The sequence below is a fragment of the Ammospiza caudacuta genome, chromosome 2 (genome assembly GCF_027887145.1).
Source record: "Ammospiza caudacuta isolate bAmmCau1 chromosome 2, bAmmCau1.pri, whole genome shotgun sequence".
Taxonomy (NCBI): domain Eukaryota; kingdom Metazoa; phylum Chordata; class Aves; order Passeriformes; family Passerellidae; genus Ammospiza; species Ammospiza caudacuta.
Window position 1 is genome coordinate 26,348,303 of NC_080594.1, and position 25,182 is coordinate 26,373,484.

Below are 25,182 nucleotides of genomic sequence, written 5' to 3' on the forward strand. Positions count from 1 at the left end.
TATATTCTTGACATACGCAAGCAGATATTTTAATCCCCAACTCTGTCAAGAAACTCATCCCCCCACAGCTGACTCCTGTATTCACCCAGGAAGGCAGATGAATGAAATTCAGAACAGACCTGACATGCCAACAGTCTTATCCTTCAGCAATAAAGCTTCGAAGGAAGCATGTCTAAGAAAGCCTCCCCTCCCCCTCTCCTCCCCAGAACACCCCTTTTTTGGTTTTGGTGTTGTGCACAGGGCTTGTTGGGCTACTTACCTACACAAACCACTGTACCCCTCCACCCTGTACTATGAGGTACAAGCCACATCCAAGGCAGGGTGTGGCAGGATGGGGAGCTTACAGCATTTCTCCTTTAAGGCCTCAACTTTGCAATTACGTCCATGTAAGTAGAAAGGTCCTCCTGTGCAGTATCCGTGGATCTCTGGGCTTATATGAGTCCAACACTCCTGCATGAAAACCCTACACCTGCTTTCCTGTACTGTCACCCCCAGTTAGACTGGAGCATCCTGACCAGGGCTACCCTGCATTGATGAGTGATGATCTTCGTCTGCACACCAGTCTGCACTGGAATTAGAGTTGTGCTTATGGACTGCTCAGCATTAAGAATCCCCAAAACAAGACACTTGCACAGTTATGCAAACCTACACAAGCCAGCCATCAATTATCAGCTTCTTGAAGCGTTGCTTCTTTTTGTGTTTTGTTTCAGATTGTTTTTCTCTTTATTACAAAGATGCTCAGAATAACCTGCAGCAGCAGTGCGATGATCAGCAGGGAATCAAAATAGGAAAAAAAACATCTTCCACACAGGATAGCTCAGAGTATTTTTATTTAACAAAAATAGCTGTTTAATTAGAAACCAACAACATCCACATGGTTACAGGTTTTCCTAGGCATCACTGTTAACTCTGCATACAGCTCCAACCAGGCTCTACAGTCACCTCATCACCAAAGCAACAGCAGAGCTCAGAACCTGAATGACAACCAGGTGTGGCTTCCACACCTTGTGGGCCTGTGGACATACACAGCATAACCCTTTCTATTGTAGTTACCACAGTTTCATTACTTTGGTACAAAAATCACTGATATTGCTGTAAGTCATTAGTTCATTTGTGACTTGCTTTTAAAACAACTGCGCTGTTCCCCATCAAAGATTTGACCTCTGTAGGAAAAGTATGATTAAAATTGAGCTGTTCCTTTTGGTCACTTGATAGGAGTGCTGTGTACCCATTCCCCTTGCTTTGTTCCAACTGCCATCAGATCAAGGAACTCAAAGGACAGACTATCCCATCCCAGGACAGCTCATTAGCTAGCATTTCATGGCTTCAGATTTTATTTTTTTTAAAACAAAATACTCAGAGAAAGAAATATTTACATGGGTGGCTTCAAGTTTCCATTTCAGGATAAGGCAGTTAAGTTCACATGTGTAAATGCCAGTGCAGCTAAGCCCCTCTTTAGGGGGCTGTTTCAAGAGGCAGTGTGCAGAAAGAAAAGTTTTTGGGGAGTGGGCTCCCCTGAGCAGCGGGCCTGGAAGGGCTCCCTGGATCCCAGGCAACACATGCCAAACACATTAATCATGCACCTTGTGTAGTAAAGGCTGAGGCTCACAGAAAGTGATGGGAAGTGTCCCAGCCAGGGGGAAAACACCTTCCCAACCCCAATACTGTAAAATCTCCTTGGCACTAAAAGCAGGTGATGAACCAAAGCTGCTTCTTCAGCTGAAAGAAGAAAGGAGCTCTAACGAACACACAGAGAGAAGGCATGGAGGGAAAGGCTGCATTGCACCTTCTCCCTTGCCAGCTCTCCTGTACACTTAAACTCACCACTACCTGCACAGAAACAAGCACACTCCATAGGCATTTGTTGCTGTTCTGGTCACGCTGCCTGAGTACCCAGGTGCCCAAGCCCAGGACAACTCTCTGCAACTCCTCTTCAGTGTTGAAGCAATTTGGAAAAAATAAATTATTTTAAAAAACCAATATGAGGCAAGTCCCAAATTGCTTAAACTGGACAAGAAAAAGAATTGCCCACTCTAAACATTCATTGTTCTGCTCATGTGGAAAGAAGAGGTAGAACTAGTGGACAGAGACCCACCAGAAGCATAAAGGCATTTTAAAATAACAGTGGAAAAATGACAGACCATAAATCGTCATTTTCCAAAGCCTCAGGCAGTCATTCTGCTAACTACCATAATTGAAGGTGTCAGTTTAATCACCACAGCCACAATTCTCTAAGGGCACAAAGAATAACTTAAAATCCTATGAGTTACCTTCCTGCTCAGTGTATGCTAACGTACACCATCCCTGAAACAGTCCAGCCTGTGGGTTGTGAGGCAATGACTCCTGTAATCACAGGAACCTGCAGCCCTAAGGGACAAAGGCAAAGTTATCCAAGGGTCCCGGGGATTAGCAATTTGCCCATTTCAACTCCCTCTAAGCTTCCCTCTAGTTACAGTCCTTCCTGGGCGCAGGCCTTTGTGGAACAAGTAGTGCCACTAACAGCCCATCCACCAGTGCCACAAATTGCCCCAGGACACATGTTTTTGGGGAAGAACCATGATCAGCTAAGGTAAACCTCTGGCAGCAGGGATGATAGACAGGAACAGAAAAACAGTACAAGCTCCTCTAGGAAGCATGTGCGCATGCAGAAATGTAAGTGTACCAGTCCTTAAAACAGAGCATCCAGCATCACAGGGCAGCTTTAGTGAGAGCCACACTGAGCACAGTCCTCAGGCCACCTCCTATCCCAGGTCTGGGGCTCTCCACAGAGAGGTCTGTTAGCATGCCCTCATTTCTGCCCTGTAGCAGCACCTCATGACAGAGAGCAGCAGTTGACCAGACAATCACAAAACTGTCTGCAGATGGACAGTGCTAGACTAAAACCTCCCAAGGTTCTCATTCTTTGAGAAAACTTACTGTTCTTTGCTGCACATTCCATACATGCAACAGAAGAACAAAAGGCATTTTAGAAAGAAGATATTTGTTCTTACTTACGTAAGAGCTAATATATTTACCTTCTAAAATGTGCTACTAATATAGTATAAATATGGATCATATACCATTAAGGTGATTGCCTTGGGAAGAAAAGGCAGAGATTAAAAACAGACCTATATCTTCATATGTAGTCACCAAGAGTCTTCGCTTAGCACACTACTGGCTTTCAGGAGATCTGCTTTGCACCTGCTCTTGTCTTCTGCAAGATTCTACAATACTGCAGATGCCACTGACCAAGAACACCAGTGAGATGACCGCAAAGTAAGAGGCATAAATCATGAACTGCAGAGAAAAGAAAATAAAAATAAGTGGTTAAACCAAGCAGTTTCCAGATTCATAGGAATGTTAATAAAATAAATGAGTTCCCTTCCATTCTAAAATATCAGGATTCAGTGGTTATTTCTCTGTCAAATCCTTGACCCAGAAACAGGTAGCTGACAAGCTTTACAGCTTGGTTTACCTTCCTCCCTTCCCTACCTCCCATCAATACAGTTAAGAACATCTATCATACCTGGGTGAAGATGTCCAAGCCAAGCCCACTGGCATCCACAACAATCACAGTGAGCAGAGTCTGAAGGCCTAAGGCAATGAATGTATTGACCCCAAACACCAGGGCATACCGCTCCACACTGAGATTTGTAGCAATCTGGAACCTGGAAAGAAAGAGATGACCAGAAACATAAGGGAAAAAGTAGAGGAATGCATAAATGGCAGGAACGTTTCTGGACAGTACAACTTTGCAACTTGAGGAGTTACATTGATTGGTTTCATATTTTCCACAGCTAAATTACCTTGCACAGATAGTGTCCTTTTCTAAATAGGATCACAATGGACTAAATAGCTAGCAGAGACCCATAGAGACATACAACCCCTTTTTTTAAAAGCAAACAAACAACCCAACACACCACTAAGGGAGCTGTGTGGGTTTCAGTGTCACTGAAGCAGCCCAGCTGTCTGATGTAAAGGGTCTGGTCACGTGGAGAAGACGCAACAGACTCTGACTGTAGAGAGCAGCTGGCTGAATCTCAAAGCTTCAGTCTGTTGCTGTGTGGTCCATAACCTTTTGCATCCTTCTAACCAGAACTCCCTTTGCAGTTGCCAGTTTCAGCATCACCCCTCTCCTTGTGCTTGAGCTGTCTTGAAGCGATTTTGTGGTTCAAAACCAGCTAAGCTTTCCTCCCCAAAGTGACAAATAATATCGAAGTAGTTTTCCTACAGGTTAGGGGAAGCTGATGCTTCAATCCAGGCAAAGCATTGTCCTTTGCTCATTTGTTAACACTTCACCCCAGCCACGTTTATGAAAAACATCCCCCTAGCAATCAGCACAATCTAATATTTAGAAGTATTCACTTCAGTGTCACAAGATTTTTAAGCTTGGGCACACTGCCAGCCAAATATATCTCCACGCTTCAGTTTCCAACCTGAATCACAACACAAACCCTTGCAACAGACTCTTGTTCCACAGGAAAGGCACCACTTTCATACCAGCTGTAACCTTGAGAGCAGTTCAGGTTACAGAGATACTCACGTTGCTATTGTGATTAGCATCATGTAGATAATTCTGAAGATGACATAGGATGCATAGCACACCCAGATGTTATGAACAGTGTCCATGACATACACAGCAGCAGCAATAAGAAGAGAGAACAGGGCAAGTGCCACTTCACCCCACACTGCCCAGGATGTTTTTATGTGACCCACAACAACGACTGCAACTGCTCCTGTGAGGGGAAAGAAAGCATAAATCTTAGTAATTACAGTTGGAGCAGTCTGGAGCTGGTGTGCTAGGAGCCCTATAGCCCCTAACATGAATGAAGTGGAGGGCACAAGTAGGAACACCTCATGAGCTCTCCTTCCTGACCCCTCCCTCACCTAGAACACTGCTGTAAACTCCCATTTACTCTTACAGAAACAGGAAAAAAATACATAGGTCAATGCTGACTGCCTCTAAAGCCTCCTCTCTGGCTCCAGAAGCATGACAGCCCCAGGCCTCAGATCACTGCCACTCACTCCTCTGTGCTTGACTGTGGCACTGCTGTCAATAATTGGGTAATTTCTGTTGAGAAATCCAAACCCTGATTCTCAAAAGCGCTCACCAAATTATTTACTGGTGCTTTAACAGAGGGTAGGAGGGAGAAAGGCACTACTCACTTTAATGCACAGCTGTTAGAGCTCTCTCCCAGGAAGCAGAAAAACCTACATTTACTGTCATCTCCACACTGGGCTGTAAGATTTGGACTGAGGAGTCCAAATCCACATCTTCTGGAATGCAGCCTAGTCACAGGTTATAATCATGCACTATTGATTGTGCAAGAACAATCCTTTACAACCCAGGTTGGTAACTCTGGCTGGATTTTGTGAAGAGGGGATGGGGATAAAAGACAAATCAGAGGATGGGAAAGTATGTGGTATTTCGTGCAATTCAATGAGCAGACAAAGTGTGTTTCATGCACTATCATAGCTGCAACTACTGAGAAGTCTAAATACATATTACATTAATAGAAAATTCCCATTCCAAGTAGGCCTTGTTCTGCAAATAAGCCAAACAGCAACCAACAGCATAATGGCAGTACACAGCAAACCAGACAAACAGCATACTGAGAAAGGGAGGTTTACAGGACATTTCTGAAAAACAGGATTGTGTTCAGCAGTAGACCCCTGCACAAAAGTGCTACAGTGCACTATCTAAGCTCTTTGTAGCCCTTAGCTGGCATGCTGTCTTAGAAAACCTTCAAGCACACCAAGATTCCTTATGCACCACCAGTTTGCACAAGACTACAATCCTGTCAGACCATACATCAATCTTGCAGACTGGTGAAGAACGGCATTATGCCAAGGGAAAGGATTTATTTTCCCACTAAAGTCAGACTAACATCTTGTTCTTTGGAAGTCTGGGTCCTCCAGTAGCAAAACTCTGAAATGCAAAAAGAAGCTCAGTCCTAGAGCATTCTTCCTACTGTCTCAGCAATTCTGATATTTGAGAATAGACATGAGGATCTCATGGCAATTCACAAAATTGTATTTTCCTTATGCGCCAAGGTTGTATCAGCCTGACGCCAAATTAAGACATTCAGCCTGTGTTCTTCAATGAGACACATTCAGCTGATCAGTGGTTTCACAACCCAACCTGATAAAGGATTGCCACACTCCAAAGAAGGTGCAGGGATGCAATCTAACAGTCAGCTGATCTCCCTAGAAGGAATCCTAATTTTCTTTCCCAGGACAGGGAGCCGACAGCTACGTGAGTCACCATGTCAACTTAAACCCCTCTGCAGGGCACGGACTGCAACAGCACCTTATGAAAAGCTTGCCAAACGTTGCTCCTAACTAAGCACAGAATGACTAAGAGCAATGAAAATGGCAAATCAGATCTAGGACACAGCAGGAGAGATTTCTAATACAGGGGGAAGAGTGAACAGCATGTTCTTCTGTAAGTCTGATGCCTGACTGAATTAAGTTGAGTGCAATTCAGATTATCCACCTTCAAAGGGAATGAAACTCAAGCCAGGTTTGGTGCAAAGATGGGCACATTGTGTTCTTGTAGAATTAAGGAAGAGAACAAAGAGCTTAACTTTACCAAAGAACAGCTAGAAAAACCTGGTTTGTCTGGCCCAGAGCAAAGATTTTGTGCGAAAATACAACCCTGGCATGACATCAGAGATAAAGAAACAGCTCATTAATAAATTCAAACTGGAAATCAGAAATTAGAGCATTTGCACTAGTGCCTAGGAAGTCAGGTCACTGTATGCTCATTCTTAATGGGTGTTAGGACTTCCAGTCCTGTCACACACTTTTTAGTTGTAACCATAAATTCATTAAACTTTGCTTTTTTTCAAGCAATTAATCTCTATCAACTGGAAGGATTCTATCATTTGAGCAGTTCAGGCTAACTTACCTGAAAACATCACCCAAAATGATTCAACTATTTATAAAAATGATACTTGAGGGAAAAAAAAACCAAAATGGGAAACTAAAAACTTTAGTCTTATGAGTTTAGGTCCATTGTTCACAGGCTTTTTTAAAAGGGACCTTGTTATCAAAGATGTTCATTATAAGGTTTGAAGAATACCCTTCCCTCCCTTTTTTTATTTTTAAATTGTGCTGCTATTAGGCCACATTATGGGTCTTCTTTTCCTTGATACCAATTATTCTTCTACTGGGACAAAGGTAGGATGGTAGAGGAAGCCAATCCAAACAAGAAGAAAAAGCCATAGGCTCATGCTATAGTGGAGAAGCAGTGTATGACAGCAAGGTATTTAAGGGCAGATTTAGTACACCAAGGACTGAACAGACAAAGTCATCAAGTTGCCAACAGTTTCAAACCCAACTAACAATGGGTTGTGGACCAGCTTTTAGAACTATAAACCAGCCACAGCTTCCTACTGAACTTCAAGAAGGGGCTGAGCACACCCAAGGAAGCACTAATAATTTGTGTACCTTGGTTTCTTTTGCCCCCAGGCAGGTGATGCCCACAGCAGATGATGGAACAATGACTCCATCAAAGAAAAGGGATGTGCTGCAGCAACATCTAGAAAACCTCTGCAAGGGTATGTTAGTTTTTTTTAAATAGTATTGTCTTAGTTCTGGTAATGAAACAGTATTAAACAACTTCATAAACAAATGCTTGTGTTCACTGACCTACCTGTCCCTTTCAAGTCAACCAACTTCTTTCATCTTAATAGCTTCTGCTCCTAACAGTGCTGAAATGACTAACCATGGCTCACTGCATGCTGGGTGCATACAGTAAACCTTCACAGGCTCCTGGAGAAAAACCAAACGCACAGGACCCCATGTCTGACTCTGGGTGGCTAAAACAAAGATAACCTCATTATCATGGTGACAGTCAAGAGCAGACAGTCAGCCACATGCCTGGAGCCTTGTGCCAAGTATTTCAGAATGATGATTGCCTTGGGAGGTTCCTCTAAACACCTACGTACTGGATTACAAGAATCAGGGCTGCTTCCATGACTAACTCACAGAGCACCTTACCCGTGCATGTCAGGGAAGGCTCACCCCAAATGCCAGGGTTTACCTCTCCTTGCATGCTTGGGGGAATGCATGGCACTTCCAAATCACGCTCTAGTGACCTTGAGGAAAACAAGACATTTCTCACAGCAGAGCCGGAGCTAAGCAGGAAGCTTACCTAGGAGTGTCGAGGCTGCCTCCACAGCACCATTGTAGATGTCCGCGTTGTGAGAAGGCAGCACCATCTCCCACAGGCCCTGAGCGTAGTTGATGACCTGAAAGTAGCCACAGGTGGACAGTGCCCACCACACAGACCAGCAGAGCATGGTCCTGGAGGAGTAGCACTGCACGAAGTCCTGCCACAGGTCTTTGAGCACCTTTGCGATGTCTACTTTCTGCTTCTGCATAGATTGGAGAAGGAAGGGGAGAGAAATGTTAAGTGTTTGTTTATGAACACTTCACACTACTCCACAAAATTACCCCTTTCAGGTGGTCTGATCACTGGTGAGTGACAATGCCACTCTAGGATACAAACCCCCACACAGTAATGCATAAACAGCTTTCTCATCCCACAATCTCTGTGCCAAACAGGGCCATACCCTTACATGCAGGGGAAGGGTTCAGTCCCAAGCACCTCCCCACCTCTGGCTCTCCCTGGCAGACAGCAGGGACTGCCACGTGTTATGTGAGCAACTGAAGGGTACCACAGAAGAAACACCAGAGAACAGGACACAATATCCACTTTGACAAGACAGGATTGGAAGCCAGCCATTTACATCATAAAGGCAAAAAGTATCACTGACACTTTTTACTCCTGATTCAAATTCAACCACATTTTGCAGCACAGGGAACTACATCTGTCCCCAACAGGCATTGTGAGTTTATCAATACTCATAGAAGCAAGCTCATTACCACACACTCTGTCCCTGTTAAAGCTCACCAGGGCTTCAAGAAGGTGAGAGATGTCACCTGGGGATCTAAGGGAAAGAGAAGCTACTTCCACCAGACACTGCTGTTGCAAATGGCAGGTCCTGCACATACAAGTGCCCTGACAAACGGCAGGAGATAAAAAAATAAAGCTTTCCACTCTGAATCTTTCTAGAAAGAGCATGCAAGGGGGCAGACCCTTAAAAATAATTGAAAATAGATCAATTCTAGCAACAGGGGATGACAGTAATCAAAATTGCTTTTTACATACAGATATTACAGTTCTTACTATCTTTTTACATACAGACTATTACAGCTGCTTTTTACATAAAATTACAGTTCTTTATCACTTTATGTCAACAGTAGCAGAGGAAAAGAGCATGTCATTGTAGACAAAAGTTCCTGGTTACATTCATTGCACACAGACACACATGAACAGACAGTGTAGACTCTGTAGGGCAAGACCCTTCTGGTCTGAGTAGGAGGAGCAGTTACTTAATGTGAGACTGGGCAGAGCCCCGAGGCCCACACAGCACCTCAGGCCCCTGTGAACTTGGATTCCCTGCAGGGAAACACACAGCATTGTCACAGGACTGAGCTATTGCACATTGTGCTGTCATGCCCAGTTTCAGAGTGGTTTCCAGAGAGCAGCAGCAACTTTGAGCTCTTGGCATTATGCCCTTTCCCTGGGGGAATCATGCAGTGTGTTCCTGGGAAATACTATTTTCCATGAGCAATAAAACTCATTTCAAAAGCTTTCTACTAAAACTCCAAAAGACCACAGCCTGAGACCTGTCCTGAACTTCCTTTCTTCCACCCCTTCAAGTGTCACCGATTTCTAAGCATCTTTATTAAACACCACACAGTCCCACCGGTGCCTTGCCAGTGGTGTAACTCTTGCTCTGCATGTGGATACCATTCCTCCAAAACACAGCAGAGTAACTTGGGAAGAAGTGAGCTTGTGGCAATGTGACCTTACACGTAACTCCCACACCAAGGATTTCACACAAAGCACAAGATGAGACACAGGAAAACAAGAGAAGGGAACGGTCACACACAGCCCAAAAACTGATTTGGCTGCTCAGCCCCGAGTGAGTGTCTGGTAAGGCAGAAAGGCACACCTGCCCTGCTCTGGCAGTGCCTCTCCAGTACAATCATTCCTTCAGCCATCCATGTTTGTGAAATATGGTTGCTGTTACCTCAGCAAGAAGGACAATCAGCACATTCCAATGCTTCTCAGCCTTCAGCACCTGGTGTAAGGGACCTCAGGGGAGTTAGGCAGGTGTACTCTCTCCTTTTCTAAACTTTTCCCCACTACTTTGGTACTACACATACTCTCTCAGGAGAGGAGTAAGGTAAACAAAAGGGATGGATAAGTTATATGTTTATGGCACAGAATTTGTCTTAACAAATACCCTTCAACATGCAAGCATAACTCGGGTAAAAATATCCTTGGTCACACATGATCGTGCTGGATGGGGTAGGATTAAGTCCCTGGAATGTTAATACCTTTAATTCCCAGCTGTAGCTGGAGAAGCAGAAAGCAGCTCTGGATGCTGCCTCCCCCAAACCAGCTAACCGTGGCTTACTTGCTAAGAAATACCCACTGCTGACTAATCCAGCAGCTGTGCTTACCTTCTGGCTTGTCCTCAGAACCAGTACAGCCTCCTTCTGTCTGAGGAGCAAGGCTGACTCTCCCCAGGGCCTCGAATCCCCCTGCCAGGAATCTTCACATATTTGCATTTCCTGGAGCAATGAGGTCAGCAGGGACCTGCCCAGCAGGCAAACCACACACTCACACTGGGCTCCAAAACTGGAGGCTGCTCATCCATGGTGGGAACCAGCACATCTCTCCACCAAGCAAGAGTCCCTGCACTTGTTTTGTACAAATGACTTTGCCAAGTTACGCAGCCCACAAAAGCCACAAGTCAGGGCACTGCCTTGGCATTCTCAGAGGCTGTATTAAGCAGATATCATGCAGATGTGCTTCCTGCAATTTCTCACATTCTGCCCTTGTATTACTAATCAATGTCTGCTTCCAAGTGCCTCCAAGAATTACTACAGTTTCCTTCCAGGATCATATGGTAAACCCCAATTATTACACAGCATATTGCAGCACAACTCACACAACAGCTGGAGTAACAATGCCAAAATCTGAGTACATGAAGAACTGCCCCTTTTCTGCAAGTCACTGGGTGCATCCAGAAGCACATACAGAGTTTGGACATATGTTCAATGTTTAGTGTCCCAGGGATGTCCCTTGCTTTGTACCATTGGATGGCAATCTGATGCCCAGAGCATTCAAACTGCAGCCATGGTGAGACATGAAGAGCAGTTTCAGAAAAACTAAGGAGCAGCCTACTATGCTCAAACAGCAAAAGGATGCCAGTAATAATTCTCCCTGTGCCCTAAGTAAGGAAGAGGGATATGTAAAGGAATACTTTTTTGCTGTTATGACATATGTATAAGAGATATTACATCTCTACTGCTACATACATATATATGCATGTGTGACAACCACGTCAGTATGGCATCTTCTACTCCTGTAAACTCAGGGCACAACTCACCTGCTTCTCTGCTGGATGACCCTCCCCATTTAAGGGAACTTTTGTCTCATCCTCCCAGCCAGGTGCCCTCTGCACGTCGGGATGATCTTGGACAGCAGCTCCATTTTTACAGTCCATGACCTTCATTTCAAAACTAAGCCGCTGACTTGAGAAGTGGTGAAAGAAAAGGCTTTTCTGCGGCATGGGCAGGAACCACGCCGTGGCAAAGGCAATGGATATGCTAGTTAAGGAGACAACGTTCAAGCTGAAGAGGGACCATCCCGCCACGGACACAAGGACCTGCCCAGACACCGAGCCCACTGTGTAGCCCACCAGGGTGGCACTTCGGCAGTAGCTGGTGACCTGCTGGTACAGGTTGATATCGACGACACTGTAGATGTAGGAGTAATAGGCGATGTCGGTGGCAGTCCCCATCCCGTAGAAGAACTCAAGGAGCTGGAAGGCCCACAGCCGCTGGGCGTACAGCAGCATGAACCAGGTGACGATGAGGCTCAGGCCCTGCAGCAGGACCACAGGCTTGTACCGCAGATAGTCCGTGGCCAGGAACACGGGGAAGAGCAGCGCCAGGTAGGAGTAAGTCCACACCGGGTAAATCTCGTTGAACACCTGCGGGAGGGAAAAGACGGCGGTAACCGCCAGCACTCCCGTACTGCGAACAAAGCACGGACACACAGCACACAGACAGACATACAGCCCGCGGTGGGGGGGAAGCCCCCCGGGGACACCGTACCTCGGTCTCGGAGAGGTTCTTGTGCGTCCCCAGCAGGTACCGGGTGAGGAAGGGCTCCGACGGCCGCACGCTGCAGAAGAAGCCGTAGGCGCAGAGCAGCACTGTGGGCAGTGCCCAGGAGCAGGCGTTGCCGCTGGTAGCCCGGGCGGAGCGCCGCGCCGGCCGCCCCCCGTGCGAGTCCTCCATGCCGGGCCGGGGGCGCTCCGGGGGCCAGAGGCGCTCCCGGGGCCGGAGGCGCCGGCGGCGGGCGCGTCCCGGTCACCTCCCGGTCACCTCCCGAGACGAGGCTCCGGCTCCGGCCGGCGGCGCTGCGCCCCGCGCTGATTGGCCAGCGTATGGGGGGCGGGGCCACACACCGCGCTCGGATTGGGCAGTCTGCCCCGCGGGCGGGGCCAGAAGCCGCGCGCGGAAGGGGCGGGGCAGGGCCGGGTCCCGCGGGCCGCTCGCCCGCCGAGCTGCGGCTGCCCGCGCTCCTCCGGGGCCGGTGCGAGCCGGCTGTGGGAGCTGCTCCCGCCGAGAGACCTCCCTGCCGCCTGGGCCGGCCCTGCTCCGCCTTTCCTCCGGCTTTCCAGGCCCGGGAGCGTCCGGCCGCTGAGTGCTGCCGCCTTCTTCCCTTTCGCGAGATAAGAGCTTGAATCGCTTCTGTGGTTTAATAAAGCAGCGCCTTGTTGTTCAACTAGAAGAAATAAAACTATTGCATTCGAAGTAATTATCTAAAGTTTTGCACCGTAATACTGTTCCTATAGCTTTGCAAATCCTCTGAACTATTTGCTGTTTTTCTGTTCAATCTCTTCCTTTCTATCTGATTTGCCTTTCCCTTTGCTCCACTCCCTTGATCTCCCCGACATTGCTACCGCTCCTAGGGCTTCCTGTTTTATACCTACAGTTTGTTCTTCAAACTGGCTGATGCCAGAGAGAATTCACACCAGGGGTCAAGCCTCCCACCTGTGCAATTGCATATTCTGCCTCCTAGGCATCTGGATATACAGAGTTGGGTGGGAAAGAGCAAGTTCTCAGCCCCAGAACAGATTCCTTGTAGTGCAGAATTTTACTACCATCTATTACTATTATATATTTATTAATATTTTATTACTGTAATCACCATAATCATGCCTTAGTAAACATAGCTACAAAGAGGATTTGAGCTGTAAGATTACTCAGCTGTCTGTAAGACAGTTAAATATTTTGGTCTGGATGGGTTTGTTGCTTTTATCTTCTGGGTTTAGCAAAATTTCCTTTCTATTTTTCTCCATGTTCTCTTCTGTAGAAATCCTGTAAGATTTATTAGGAAAAAAAATATATTGCTATTTCACTACCTTTTAGCTTGAAGCAAAGCCCTATATAGAAAGAATCAGTTCCTGCTAATATTGGCATCCATTTCAGCCACAGGCAAGGAATGGCTGATCTTTTCAAAGAGCACAGTTAGAGTGAAATGAGCCGAAACAACAACTGATAAAGAGGGTTCCCTCCCTGCCAGCAGTGCCTCTGTCCCGCTGGCCTGTGGCCAGGAGCAGGCAATAAAGGAATATGGGCTGATAGCAGGGTGGTGTGCGCGCTCTGACTGCTGCTTGGTGCCGGGCAGGGGCAGGAGGAGAGAACAAAACCTTGGAGTTCTTGGTGTGCCCTGCCCAGAGGCAACAGTTCCCACAGCTTCCACACTGCTCACAGAGCTTTTCCAAACCAGCAGTCCTTAGAGCTGTGCCACTGGAGCTCAGCTGCTGTTTCCAGTGGATTAGAACCAGTTACATCAGTTTAGCCGTTTTCCTTAAAAAAAATACACAGTCAGTCAGGCAAACTAGATTTCTCCCACAAAAACTGGAACAAATTTTTGACTTAAGTGCTCCATGTTTTCTCACGGTTTTGGTTTTGTTCTCAAAAGAACTTGCCTTGGTTTATTTTCATGGAATATTTTCAGCCTTTGGGAACAAGATAAAATTTTATTTCCTGATTTTTTATTTCCACTTTTCTTTTCTTAGCCTTCCTCCACATTTTCTTTTTCCATCTCCCCACTCTACTAGAAAAAGTAAGGAAAGGTTAAAAGCGTTTGATAGTAAAAACCTGAACACTTCCAATATTTTTTTCTAAGGTGGAAGACATAAGCTGTGAAAAGTAGAGTTTTTCACACTTTCCTTAATCTTACTTATTTCCTTCTTCTCTCAGCTTCTGGACTGCAGTGTATTGTGGATGAATTTATAAAATATATGTGCATGAAAAGTTCTCCTGAAGTCATGCCAAGTTGTTTAGAGAAAATCTTCTGTAAATTAAAAACTTCAAAAACTGCACTCTTGTGAAGCTGTTGTTCAGAATGTTTTCTCAGTATGTGAAAGCACTAAGATGGTACAAATATTTCAGAAACTATCCAGACAGAGAGAATAAAACAGATTTGTCTTTTCTTAAGTATGGAAGGAACAAAGGCACAGAAATGTGACAAATAGCAACCACTTTCTTTTTTTATTATTTTCGCCATTGTAACTGATCTGGGGAAGTGGACTCCATTAACTGGTATCTATGTTGGAATGAAACAGAATTAGCAAGAACAAAACAAAACTCTTAATTATTTCTGAAATGCAGGCTGATTAGTTTAGACCAAAGCCTGTAGATTATAGCAATCTGTTATAACAGTAGACTAAATATCACTTTGAAGGCCCGTGTCTTCCTCACTTCCAACACCCAGTTATTCTTTGATAATCTGGGGGTTTTCAACAGGCTACTCATCAATATTATGCAGCCATAAAGGGTCAATTTAAAACCCCTGTGCATGGGGGGGCAGGGGGCAGCGTTGTAGTTCACTGGAACACAGCTGATACAGAAGCCAGTCTAAAATCCAAGCTTTCAAGACCTGCAGAAGCATAAGGACAAACAACCATCTCTCCAAAATACAGGTGTCATTAGGAGACAGGTTATATCAAAAGCTTCTGGCAGAGAACTTCCCTTCTGCCCTGCACACCTCAGCAAGCTCTGCATTGTGTCCAACGCAGACTGAACAGAGAGCTGTTAGAGATGAGGCACTCATGGCTGAATTTGAGGAATTACTTGCCACAGGATATCAGAATAACTCCTGGACTAAGATGGATCATGTTGTACAGCACTATACATTTCCATTTTGGACATTATGGATGTAATTGTTTAAAATATTTGCAGGCAGCTACACAAGGAAAAAATGGAAAAGCCACTCAAGTCGGCTACAAACAGTGGAAAAAATTTCATGGGAAGTGCAAAAAGAGTACAATAGTGATGTTACAAAGTAAAACAAGCATTTTAAAAAAATATACCCCGTACTTTTATTAAACGAAGAAGCAAATAGGTTGGTCTGAATTACGTGATGCTTGGTGTATGTAGGTCACAGTGGGCTTAACACAGTATTGCTCCCATTAGGAACGGTGTTACAGATGTGCCCAGGAACGCTGAGAATGATCCTATGGTCTGTTTTGGAGAGTGCTGTTCAAACATTCAAGAAGATGGAGTCCCTACCTGGAGGAGATTGTAATTAAAGCGTGATTCAAGCACTGGGTGTAACAAACAAATGGAGAATGGGGCACAGTAATGATAGGGAAGTGTAGGTGGATAAACTGGTTATGATGCAGAGCTAGCATGAATAAACACAGCAAGAAGAGGAATATTTTGCACTGATTAAGAGGAATAACTGACTCATACAAAATAGCAGTAGGTCCACATAGGACAGTGCTGCATCTCATTTCTCTGGTGCTTCATGGTAATATTGATAAACAGTCTTCCCTAGCATATATGTGGGCATGGGCAGAGCCTTTCTCTCTCAGGTATGTGCCAAAAAAATCTTCTCCTGTCATGAAAGACACCTCATGAGTGTGAGTGCTTGTGAAGTTGCAAGTCCTCCTTTTGTCCCTTAGCACCATCCTAAAATTCTGATCAACCCACTAGTATTCATGGCCATTTCAAGGAGTGCTGGAGGATGCTCAAAAGATTGGTTATTTGTCTGGAGTCCTGAACGCATTCCCATTTGATGCTTTTTCTGCAGGGTTCTCCTGGCCCTTCACTCAGACATGCTCTTGCCATGCACCCTCATGGACATCTCTATTGTAAGAAGAGCCCCAAAGCCCAGATTCACCTTTGTATCTGTGCTGATGCACAGTTCAGATTTCTGAGTGGATGCAGAAACAGGATCTGCATTGGCTTTAATCCGTGCAGGTTTGTCTCCACCCTGCTTTGCTATGCCAGCTGTGTGGAAGGAACTGTCCACTCTGCAGACTCCTGGGCACCTTGGTGAAGGTGAGCTGGCCTGGCTTCAGTGCAGGGATCCCTGCAGTGCATGTGTTGCATTCAGAACAACCAGCAGAAAAACAGGCAAAAATGGAGGTTACATCTCCTCTAAAAGGCAGAGGTGTCCGTACCCATCCACAAGAGACTGCCTGCATCTTTAGACTGTACAGGGCACTCTGTACAAACCTGTGTGGGTACTGCATCAGGCTCTGAAGAAACTACTGTGGTGCTGCTGTCAGTATCTATTTCAGAGGTGCTCAACTGTGTTCACACATACTTCCAAGTCCTTTCCAATCCAAGTGCAGACACAACCAGTTTCAGTGTCTGTGTGAAGGAGCACAGCCACCACCTCTGGATAGAAACTGGAAACACTTGGTTGCACCTAGTAAAGGTGGTTGTGAGGAAAGCACAAGGCTTCAAGCACAGCCACCCATGTGGTATTGTCACTTGCAGATGGTCAGCTTTGGACACCCTGCAGCCTCTTGGAAGCTGAAATGAGCCTTAGAGGGCAGCAACTACCTTGTGACACTGTTTGAGGCTAAAAGCAGTTGACTTTGGACCTTTGGATCAAAGGCCAGTGTGAAGGCATCCATCCAGATTTGTGAAGAAATTATTTCCTGTATTACTCTGAACTTTGGCACCGCATTTCTCCCTCAGTCCTAGAGTTTGTTAACCTTCATGCTGTCACGTGCATCTTTAGTCTCTGAGAAAACTGCAGGAATTTTTGCTCTCCTTGTGTATTTTGCAAATAATCTCAACATACACAGAATTTCATTCCACAGTGTGTAAAAGGCTCTGCAGAACTGACTGGTTTAACTATAGATTTTCAAAAGCCTTGGCAAATTCAATCTAAGATGGCTGCTTAATAAAATTAAAATACTTTGTGTGTGTGGTTCAGCTAGCATAGAGTTAATTTTCTTCACAGCAGCCTGTATAGTGCTGTGCTTTGTTTTTTTGACCAAACGAGCACTGATAACACACGTTGTTTTAGCTGGTACTGGCAGTGTTTGCTCAGCACCAAGGCCTTTTCTTTTCCCCACCGGCGAGGCTGGGGCTGTACAAGAGGCTGGGAGAGGACACAGCTGACCAGGGGGTGTAATATGCCAGACTGTGTGACATTGTGCTCAGCAGGAAAGGCGTGGGGAAAGGAGAAGGATGTAGGGGGAATGTTCAGACTTTGTCTTCCCAAGCAACTGCCAGGTGTGTCGAGGCCCTGCTTGCCTAGAAGCAGCTGAACGCATGCCTGTTGATGAGAAGTGGCAAATGAATTCCTTATTGTGCCTCACTTGCATCTGCAGTTTTGATTTGCTTATCAAACTGCCTTAATATCAACCTGCAAGTTTCCTCTCTTTTGCTCTTCCAATCCTGTCTGCCAGCCTGCCAGGGGAAAGCCATCAAGTGACTGAATAAGGACTTAGCTGCCAGCTGAGGCCAACCTACTGCAGTCCTTTTTGGTGTCCCATGTGAGACAAGAGGATTTTGAGATAACACCCCTGATCAGAGTGTGCTAAGTGGAATTTCTAGCTGTTATTGGCAGCGGTTTATACTTTTTGCCTTACTGTATGTAAGAGTCTGGCACTTTAGTGACTGGTTTGGACTTTTGCTATTTGTTGTAGCTCTTATCTTACGCAGCTGTGCAAGGGAACATTTTGTTATCAGCAATGGTCTCACGTCTGAGGTGGCACAGGGCCCAGACATCCCTGCTCTACTGGGCAGGCTGGAACACCACTGGAATGGGGTTAATTTCCATCACAGCTGCCCAAAGGGTGTTGTGGCTTAGATTTGTCACTAGGGCAGTCACAACACAGGGGTGTTTTAGGGGCACTGAACAGAGTCTGCACGATATCAAGGCCTTTGCTTTTTACCTCTCTGCTCAGGCTGGGGAAGGACAAGGGGCTGGAGAGGAAATGCAAGCAGGACATCTGACCCCAGCTAACAAAAGTACTGTTCATTAGTAAGCAGAAGCAGAATCTTCAACTTGTAAAATTGATGCAGATGGACTGAGTCATGCTCCTGCAATCAGTTTTACAGTTATGTAACTTTACACAGAATTAGACGTTTGTGTGTTTATATGTATATATAAAGAACTAATTACTTATTTAGAACATTAAAGATCACTGTCTTCTAAAAAAACAATTTCATAGTTATCACATAAAAACTTGGTCCTGCTGAAGTTAGCAAGCATTTATCAACTGTCTTCCAAGGTAAAACCTCATTCCAAAGTTTACATGTCTTTCTTTCTTTTTTTTTTTTTTAGTGAATATGGCTTGTGTTAGAATTTCATGGTGGTGTCAAACAAAAATAAACTAAGCACAATTACAAAATACTAAGAAACCAACCTTTAAAGATGGAGGAATTACTCACACTGTTTCACCATTTGAAATTAATTCTAATTGGCACTGAAAATTTTACTTTCCTGTTGCATACTTTCACTGTTACTAGAACTACTACTGTAGAGGCAAATATACAAAACAAAATTTTGATCCTTTCATGCAACAATATCAGCTTTATTTTCCAGTGGAAAATTACAACAGTTTGTGACATAGTAAAAAAAGAAAAAACCAGAAGAAAATACTTGTTTAGTTTTTTACACATTTTTCATTCCTGTTCTATACCTTCTCTTTAAAATGCATGCTTTGTATGAGAAAGAAATGAAAAGCTACTGAAATAAAACTGGCTAACACCATTCAAGGTTCAAAGACAAATTACTTTAAAAATCCAGCCTGCTGAATGGTACCTAGTGTGATTAGTGAAGTGCTGCAAATAAACAATTTACAGGATAGAAGTCCAGAACACTACTGAAAGCTTTGTTAAAATTCTGCTGGAATAATGAGTTTATGGACTGTGTATCTATTTTCAGATGTGTTATCCTGGGAAATATCCATGTAAAATCTATGCACACGAGTATTTCCATTTATGAAAATGCTGATAAATGGTAAGAGAAGATGAAGCTGTTTCTGTTACCCAGTTTCATCTAATCCTCCTCTGCCACCCCCAGGATGTACTGCCACTGAACAGCTGCAGTTCTCAAACCTTTCCTCATCAAGGGAGCTCCCTGTCCCAACAGTCTAAAAGTGTATATGGGACTAAGCATCAGGAGTTCTGAATTCTCGTTTTGGTTCTCCCATTGCTGTTCCATCACCTGTCAGGTTAAATCACTTCTCTTCTTGTTTCTGGGATGGAAAGGCACTGCTGACTCCTTTTTCTCTTTCCAGGGCACTGAAGATGAATTCTGTGAAATCCACACCATTCAGGTGTGCTGGGTATGCAAGAACCAAACCAACAATGCTAGCACACATTCTCTGAGAAGGGGCTGGACATACCTTAATGCTGAGACATGTCCTGTCTTTGCCACAGTGCAGGCAAAAGACATGTGGAGGAGAGGCCACCCCTACAATAATTTCTCACCAAGGTACTGCTGGAATGCAGCTCCACATCTCCAGATCAGCACTGGTTTTCCCTCTAAGCCTTATGTATGGAGAACATCCACCTACTATAGCTTTCTATTCCTCGTCTGTGCTGCAAAAGCATTTCAAAATGGAGATAGCCAGGGCTCGGGATCAAGGCCAGAGTCTCCATTCCTAGGGGTTTAGGACTTAAAATTAAGTAAAAAGACAGAGTACTGGTTATAATGAAGAAGTGATAATACTAATCAGAAGGGACTACTATTTCTTCCAGAGAAAAGAAGCTGAAAAGAGATTTTCTCAGAGAAAATAAGCTGTTTTCTAAAGTGTGTATTTGTAGGAATGAAACACATGCCAGAGAAATCTCTCAATCCTGCTGGTAAAACATTATGTTCCTTTGACAAAGCACATATCCAAACTACTAAGTGTGACAGTTTTAAGGGTTTCTAGACAAACAGGTTGTTCTGCATGGTGACTGCTGGCAGGTTAAGAGCTCCCAGACTCATCAGTCGTTTTTGCAGCCAGACCTCCACCAAAATCACAGCCATAGAGTTCTACCCGAAGGGCAATCCCACGGTACCATGTTTTTGGAACAATGCGGATGAACCTGGACAGGATGGGGGGGTTAAAAAAATTCTTGACGTGCTCATTGCTGTTTGCATTACCCAGGAAAACCTGCAAATACACAAACACAATTAGTAAAAAGGTGGCATTTGAAAAAACCCCTGCATTTTCTCTTTACAACAGTTCCCAGCCGTTGTATTAGTCACACCCAGGGTAGATGGATTGGCTCATTTCTGGTTTTAAACAAGACCACAACAAGTCTCTTCCTAATGTGCTGGGTTAAAAGTAGTTCAGGCCAGCAATAGCTGAGTCTGAATGGATTAAACACCCTCTGTTTCCATCTCCACCAGAAAATTTGCCATTCTAATTTCTAATTGACTAAACCCACAAACTCCCCTTATTTCACCCCTGCTAATTGCCTTTGTGGATTAGGTTGGTGTAAAGTAATAGAGGAAAAAAATACAAAGTACTGTGTCTGCTCTGTGGGTACCTGAAGTTCCCCAGCTCTGCTATAGCGATACTGCTTACTAACATTAATTTCACTTAAAAAATCAGGGCAGAAATAAAAAAAAATAAAAGAGGCCCTGGGGAATCCATTACTCACTCAAATTAAATGTCCTTGTGCATTCAAACTAAATGTTCTCCTTTACAAACAGTGTCAGCTTATTTTATCACAATATTGGCTGCATTCTCTGTAGATACAGTGTTCATTCCTTTTATTACAATTAATCATGATCACTAAAATCAGATGGATACTGTGACATTATCTGTAGTAACCCCAGCTCCCTAGCACTTTACAGCCCAGTGAGAATATCAATTTGGCTTGGCATTCTGCCTTTGAGCCTTGACTGTGTCCAGCACCTAAAACCAAACAATTCAATTCACTTCAAAACAACAAAACAATTCAATTGCCTGGGCTGACAGTGATACCTTTGGCATTGAGCTTGAACCCTCTGTGTAGGGTTTCCACTCGAAGCCTTCATTGCTGTACAGAAGAACATAGGTTTTCACAAAGTTTTCAGCTGACATGGATGTGACCCCCTGTGTAGCAATAGCAGTGATCTTCTTAACTGTGAGGAGGTCAATTTGCAGCCACTGTTGGTTGTCGTTAAACTACAATTGAGATGAAAGTTTGTGAATTAGCAAATATGTAAATGTCTGTATTTGCTTAAGTGAAAATCATGTTTACAGGTAGTTAAAACTGTATCAAAATGCATCAAAACTGTATCAAAGAAGAATAAAGCTGAGGGAAGTCACGAGCATTCTTCGTGACCTATATAATTAACTTCATTACTACAGGTAGTATGTTTGGAGTCTGAAGATTTACGCTTTAATTTCCAATACATAATGAAATATAACAGAGATTTACCTCCAGTGTTAAAACCTAATACTTAATACTAATACCAAATGCTTATACAAAAGAGCAGCTTTGATCAAATCTCAAGGTGCTTTGTGAAGAAATGCAGCTCCATTTCAAAGACACAGAAGCTCACACGACTTGCTGAAGGTCACTCACCCCCAGATCCACTAGGCTGCACTGCCTATAAGCCAACCCAGAATGGGTTTCCTAAACCCCTTTGAAACAAATATTCAAATTGCACTAATCTCCTGAAATTAAACAGGTTATTCCCACAGACTGCAGACTGTGGCCCAGAGGAGAGCATCCATCTCTCAAAATATTTCACTGCTGTTGCCAGAGGCTCAACAAATTTCTGCTGAAGAGTTGAGTGGTGCTCTTCCCAAAGGATGGTTGTGAAGTGACCAGTCACACTCAGCACTGGACAGAGCATGCAGGAAGCACCATAACCACACAGGCAGCACCAGTTTATTAACCAGCTGCCCTTGCCTTCACTGTTGTTCTCTTGTTACCTTGGCTCGCCAGGCATTCATCTTTCCATTCTGATTGAGACGAGCAAGTGAAGCATCCCATGTGCTAAACCAGGATGTCTTTGCAGATGAGGCTGTTATCTGGGTATTCTTGATCTCTCCACTTTCCATTCCAAGTGGCAAAGAGCAGCCTGTTGAGAGGAGCACTGTGTCATCTCCAGTACACTCAACTGGCCACAGCAAAAGCAACAATGTTGGAATGGAGAAGACCCACAGTTTAAGCTTCATTTTAAGTATTAGGTAAAACATTTGCCAGAATGGAAGCAGTTGACCAATTCTTACCATCTACTTCACAGCCCAGAAGTTCCATGCGAAGAGTAGGCCTGTTGTAGACCTCAGTGGGGTAGAGTCTGATGTACCTAGCAATAACAGGGGGATCAATGATGTTCTCTTTTATGTCATAGGCATTGGAATTACCATCAAAAATCTGTTCAAAAGAAAAAAAAAAATCACACATACTTAATTTAAAGCAAACACAAATTTGGAGGCTGTAAGCCTGCTCTGTTACAACTGTAATCTTTTTTATGCCCTTAGCCCCATCCACAGTGATAGCACACCCTATGTTGCAGGGCCACTTGAAATATCTCATGGTCTCAGCATATTTGGAAGTGTCTGAGGGCCTCAGTTTAAATCAGCAACCTTTTTTTTTATGTAAGTCTATAAAAATGTATGATCAAAGAGGTAAAGACAACAGGTTTTCAATCTGGGAGTTTTATCACAGAAACCTCAGTGTAAATTGAAGGGAGCTGTAATAGGTAGGGCTGGAGCAGGTGGGTGTAAGATGAACCTCTTTCAGCACACAACCACACAGGCCTTCTACAGGCAAATCAGTTCAACATTCAGCTGCTGGGACAGATCAAAGGAAGGGAAGAGAAGCAGAATCTAATCCCAAATGAGGTAAAGGCCTGATTTTTAGTTCAGCTTCCTGCTTTCTTCAAAAAAGCTGCCATGGGCTTAGGAAATAATAGTAGGGAGAGATGTCCGTGAGAAAACCAGATTCCACACAGTCAAGGTCACAAGGCCAGCCCAGGTAGTGTTTCACCTTACTACTTGTCTTCTAGTCAGAACTTCATTAGTTTGGTAAAAGCCCTATGGAGATTCCAGGTGTACCTATCAAGGCTCCAAAGGCCATAATTTTTCCACTCTTTCTTAACATTAAATAAGACTCACTGTATCCCTCAGTGACACTGCCTAGGTTGTTGCAAGCCCCATGGCACAGACAGACCTTTCCTGTTGGCGAGCTGTCTCCTTTGAAGGTGTTCCATGTCCGTTTGTCTTTGCTGTAAACAAGAAAATACTTCTGGATGTACAAGGACTTAAAAAACTGCTTGGCTCCCTGTGTCTGTATCCCAGTGAGCAAAACTTGTCTTCGAAAGTCCACCTAGGAACAGCAAAGAGTGTTTATAAAGTCAATAATATACAGCAAAAGCCATATAATTCTTTGGCATTTTAATATGCACACCACTAACCTTCTCTAAAGGAATAATAGATACCAGAATATCTATCAGAGATCTATCAAATGAATGCTTTCTTATTTAATTTCTGTTTTTGTGTGTGCATTTAATTTCAGAGGCCATTTTACAGGGTTCAGCATTGCACCACAAAGGCACCTCAAAAATATCTGTGTGTCTGTGGTAGATACAATTCCGCCCCCCGCCCCATTTTACAGATAGGTCAAGGAGCACAGAGAAATTAAAGGCTCACACTTTTAGAAGCTACTTCTAATTTTAGATACCTAGGCTGCAGAAAGGCATATGACATTCTGAAGTGCTGAAAAGCCACCATTCCTGCTGATACCATATCTAAGCACTTAGCACATAAAAACAAATCTGGAAGGTGTGCCTGTCAGCAGTGAAACTCATTCTCTGGGATGTGCTCTCCACACCTCTGCATGCTTCACTGCAGTAATCTCAGCTTCCCACCACCACAGCCCGCTGTTAAATTCTTTCTCTTCCCAATGATATTTCCAGTTTTACATCAGATCTCCCAACCTTCTCCCCGTACTCCACTTTCACTAACTTGCCAGTATGTCAAATGTTTGCAAGTCAAACACAACAGCCACCTGCTGAACTTGAGTCTCTCTTGTCTTCCAACGAATTTTAATGAGATTTATAAGAAAGCAGCTGTTCTCCCCAAATTTGGGTGCAAACTGGCTGTGTAGGGCAAAAGTCACTGGGATGGCAGAAAAAACACAGATGTGAGGTGACTGAATGATATAGAGCTTGAAGTCATAATTATAAGCTTAGTTTCCCTAAGTGAAGACAACTGAGCTCTGTCAAGTGGGACAGCAGCATACAAACTAAGCAAAAAACTATCTGAACGAAGGCTTGAGGATATTACATGTTAAACAATCACTTAAACACAAACAAAATATGTACTATTACACAGACAAAGGAAAAATAAAGTAGCAGAAAGAATTACTCCATTTACCTACAAAATGGTTACAATCTAAATCGTGAGGGTAACTGTCCAGTCAATGAGCCTCAACAGCAGCAGAGAATGAGTTACCCCAGGGAAGAAGAACATTTAATGGCATCAACAATCTTGCCATATCTTTCAGTCTTCTCCAACAGCCTTCTCAGTGACCGGAGCAGCTTGACCTTCTTAAATAAACTACAGGAAAATCATGACTCAGTGATGTTGTACTTTACCTGGATCCAAGGCAGTTCTTCCTCCATTGTAGTACTCCAAGCATTGTATGTTCCATAATTATTTAATCGGGCTAACTTAGGTTCCCAATAGTCTAGATGGAAAATACGAATAAAGCAAGAATTTTAAGAGGCATTGAAAAAACAAACTGAGGCTGTTAATAACTTTGAGTGCGCCATTTCCCACCCCTACCCAAAGGATAAGAGAAAAAAAGAGAAAAAAATACAAACAAGAGATCTAAAACCATAATCTAGGCTAA

At 44.1% G+C, this 25,182-nt stretch overlaps 2 protein-coding genes across 3 annotated transcripts in view; both read right to left on the reverse strand.

The window, feature by feature from the left end:
* Window positions 1–813: 813 nt before the first annotated feature.
* Window positions 814–12,388, reverse strand: SLC19A2 (solute carrier family 19 member 2). 2 transcript variants are annotated; one of them, XM_058825026.1, is made up of 7 exons: window positions 12,184–12,388; window positions 11,454–12,059; window positions 8,138–8,360; window positions 4,523–4,715; window positions 3,506–3,647; window positions 3,108–3,276; window positions 814–2,367 (listed from the first exon to the last, which is right to left on the reverse strand). In XM_058825026.1, the coding sequence occupies exons 1-6, from the start codon at window positions 12,367–12,369 to the stop codon at window positions 3,151–3,153; spliced, it is 1,476 nt and encodes a 491-aa protein (XP_058681009.1). In that variant the 5' UTR covers window positions 12,370–12,388; the 3' UTR covers window positions 814–2,367; window positions 3,108–3,150. The 2 variants fall into 2 exon arrangements, with proteins under 2 accessions (XP_058681009.1, XP_058681008.1); XM_058825025.1 differs by having other exon boundaries at window positions 814–3,276.
* A 6,517-nt stretch (window positions 12,389–18,905) lies between these two features.
* F5 (coagulation factor V) overlaps window positions 18,906–25,182 on the reverse strand; it is a 33,857-nt gene continuing 27,580 nt past the window's right edge. Inside the window, exons 20-25 of the mRNA XM_058825223.1 lie at window positions 24,926–25,017; window positions 23,500–23,655; window positions 22,557–22,701; window positions 22,257–22,405; window positions 21,318–21,500; window positions 18,906–20,498 (exon numbers count right to left, since the gene is read on the reverse strand). Of these exons, the coding sequence (XP_058681206.1) occupies window positions 20,310–20,498; window positions 21,318–21,500; window positions 22,257–22,405; window positions 22,557–22,701; window positions 23,500–23,655; window positions 24,926–25,017 (914 nt within the window). The 3' untranslated portion in view covers window positions 18,906–20,309. The remainder of the gene's footprint in view (window positions 20,499–21,317; window positions 21,501–22,256; window positions 22,406–22,556; window positions 22,702–23,499; window positions 23,656–24,925; window positions 25,018–25,182) is intronic.